This window comes from Penaeus chinensis, chromosome 36, assembly GCF_019202785.1.
Source record: "Penaeus chinensis breed Huanghai No. 1 chromosome 36, ASM1920278v2, whole genome shotgun sequence".
Classification (NCBI taxonomy): domain Eukaryota; kingdom Metazoa; phylum Arthropoda; class Malacostraca; order Decapoda; family Penaeidae; genus Penaeus; species Penaeus chinensis.
In genome coordinates this window covers 3931917-3934416 of record NC_061854.1, presented here as the reverse complement: position 1 = coordinate 3934416, position 2500 = coordinate 3931917, and the positions used below count along the sequence as shown (strand labels likewise).

The following is a 2500-nucleotide window of genomic DNA, read 5'->3' as shown; positions in this document are numbered from 1 at the left end:
GTAGGGGGGAGGGGTGGAGTGAAGGGGTGGGAGTGGGAGAGGGTAGGGAGTGGGAGGGGTGTGGGGAGTGGGTTAGGAAAGGGAAGGAGAGAGGTGAGGGAGGGGTAGGGAAGGGAGGGAAAGGGTGAGGGAGGGGTAGGACAGAGAAGGGGGTAGGGAGGAAGTAAGGGGTGAGATGAAGGTAAGGGGGAGAGAGGAGAAGGGAGGGGGAGAGGGGAAGGGGAGGGAGGAGAGGGGGAAGAGAGGGAGGAGAGGGAGAGGAGAGGGGGGAGATGGAGGTAAGGAGGAGAGGTAGGGGAAGGAGAGGTAAGGGGAGAGGGGGAGGGGGGAGGAAAAAGGGGAAGAGAGAAGGGGAAAGGGTGAAGGAGAGGAAGAGAGAGGAAGGGGAGAGGGTGGAGGGAAGGGAGGGAAGGGAGGGAAGGGAGGGAAGGGAGGAGAGGGAAGTGTGGCAGAAGGAGGTAGATGAGGGAGATAGGAGGAAAAAGAAGAAGAGAAGGGAGAACAAGTGAGGGTGAAAGGGGAGAGAAAAAGAGGGGAGGTAGGGGGAGAAGGAGGAGAGGAAGGAGAGAGAGAGAGAGGGTGAGAGGGGGGAGACATAGGTATGGGGAGAGTGGGAAAGAGAGGGAGGGGAGTGAGAAGGAGGTGGGGAGAGATGGGGAAGGAGAGGAAGAGGAGAAGAAGGAGGGAGAGAGAGGAATGTGCGAGGGGAGAGGAGCAAGGAAGAAGAAAAGGGGGAGGAAAGGGAAATAATAATAAGAAAGAAAAATACAGGTTTCAATCATACCTTCTTTATTAAACAAAATTTCTAACCCCCCAAAAAGATACATAAACAGCAGCATAACAAAAAAATATTTCTCATAAAGACAACTCGACACTCACCGGAAGTATTAACAGTCTGCTGGGCACAGGCAAGGCACGTAGCAGAGGGAGGCGTGGTCACAACGATAGGGTTGGTGGAGGTCCCGCCTACAGCCCCGCCCTCCGCCTCGCTCCGCCCACTGTTCCCTGCCGAGCCACGCCCACTGGTTGACCCACGCCCACTCTGCTTCAGGAGGCGTAAGATATCTTTCTTGATCGAGTCCATCTGGCCGTAAGCTCGAGCCGTTTCCCGTTTTCTGTCTTCTCGGAGTTCGTACCTGTGGGGTGGAAGGAAATGCTAAGCGATTCCCTTTGTATATAACAAGGTAATGATATATGATCTATGATATAATACATAATATGAATATAATATGATGCATGATATATGATATTATACATGATGTGACATAAAATATTGCATGACATTGATATATAAAATAATACATGATACAACATATGATATGATGCATGATATATAATATATAATATAATACATGATACGACTTATAATATGATACATGATATTTGATATATGACATAATACATATAATATGATGTATGGTATAATATATAACTTGATATACGATAATATATACTGTAATATATAATATAATATGTAGTATGGTACATCTATCTTTCTGTCTATTATCCGATCTACCTATCTGTCTATCTGTCTCTATCCATCAATCTATCTATCTACAAAATAATACAATATATAGAAACACCAAGCACACAGTTTTACTGGTATATATATATATATATATATATATATATATATATCTGTATCTCTATCTATCTATCAATCTATCTATCTCTTTCTCTATATTTGTGTAACTATCTGTCCATCTACCTCTTCATCTCTCTACCTCTATCTATCTACCTATCTATCTTTCTACCTATATATCCATCTGTCTATCTATTCATCTATCTATCAATCCATCTACCTATCTACCTACCTATCCACCCATCCATCTACCTATCTATCCACCCATCTATCTACCTTTCTACCTATCTATCCACCCATCCATCTACCTATCCACCCATCTACCTAACACATCATCATCATCATCATCAACACCGCCAACCTCAGACTCGAAATGTCCTGCTTGATCTCCAACAGGTCGTCCTCGTTGACTCCGTCTTGGCGATGCTGTTTCTTGGTCTGGTGGATGTAGCGAGAGACGAGTCGCCTCATCACTTCTGCGTATTTGTTGGCTTGGCTTATTTTCACAGGAGGACCGCCCTGGAGGGGAGGAAGAAGAGAGGAAAGGAGGTGAGGGGAGGGTGGAAGGAGGGGAGGGGAAGGGAGGGGAGGGTGGAGGAGGGGAGGGGAGGGGAGGGGAGGGTGGGGAGGTGAGGGGAGGGTGGAAGGAGGGGAGGGTGGAAGGAGGGGATAGGGAAGGGAGGGGAGGGTGGAAGGAGGGGAGGGGAAGGTGGGGAGGTGAGGGGAGAGGAGGGGAGGGGAGGGGAGGGTGGAAGGAGGGGATAGGGAAGGGAGGGGAGGGTGGAGGGGAGGGGAGGGGAGGGGAGGGGAGGGTGGGGAGGTGAGGGGAGGGGAGGGGAGGGTGGTGGGAGGGGAGGTGAGGGAAAAGGAAGGGTGAGGGTGGTGGGAGGGTGAAGGTGAGGGGAAGATGGGGAGGTG

At 49.1% G+C, this 2500-nt stretch overlaps 1 protein-coding gene across 1 annotated transcript in view; it reads right to left on the bottom strand.

Moving 5' to 3' along the window:
* LOC125044795 overlaps positions 1 to 2500 on the bottom strand; it is a 90610-nt gene that overhangs the window by 14376 nt on the left and 73734 nt on the right. Inside the window, exons 17-18 of the mRNA XM_047641754.1 lie at positions 1944 to 2101; positions 880 to 1136 (exon numbers count right to left, since the gene is read on the bottom strand). Coding sequence (XP_047497710.1) covers positions 880 to 1136; positions 1944 to 2101 — 415 coding nt within the window. The remainder of the gene's footprint in view (positions 1 to 879; positions 1137 to 1943; positions 2102 to 2500) is intronic.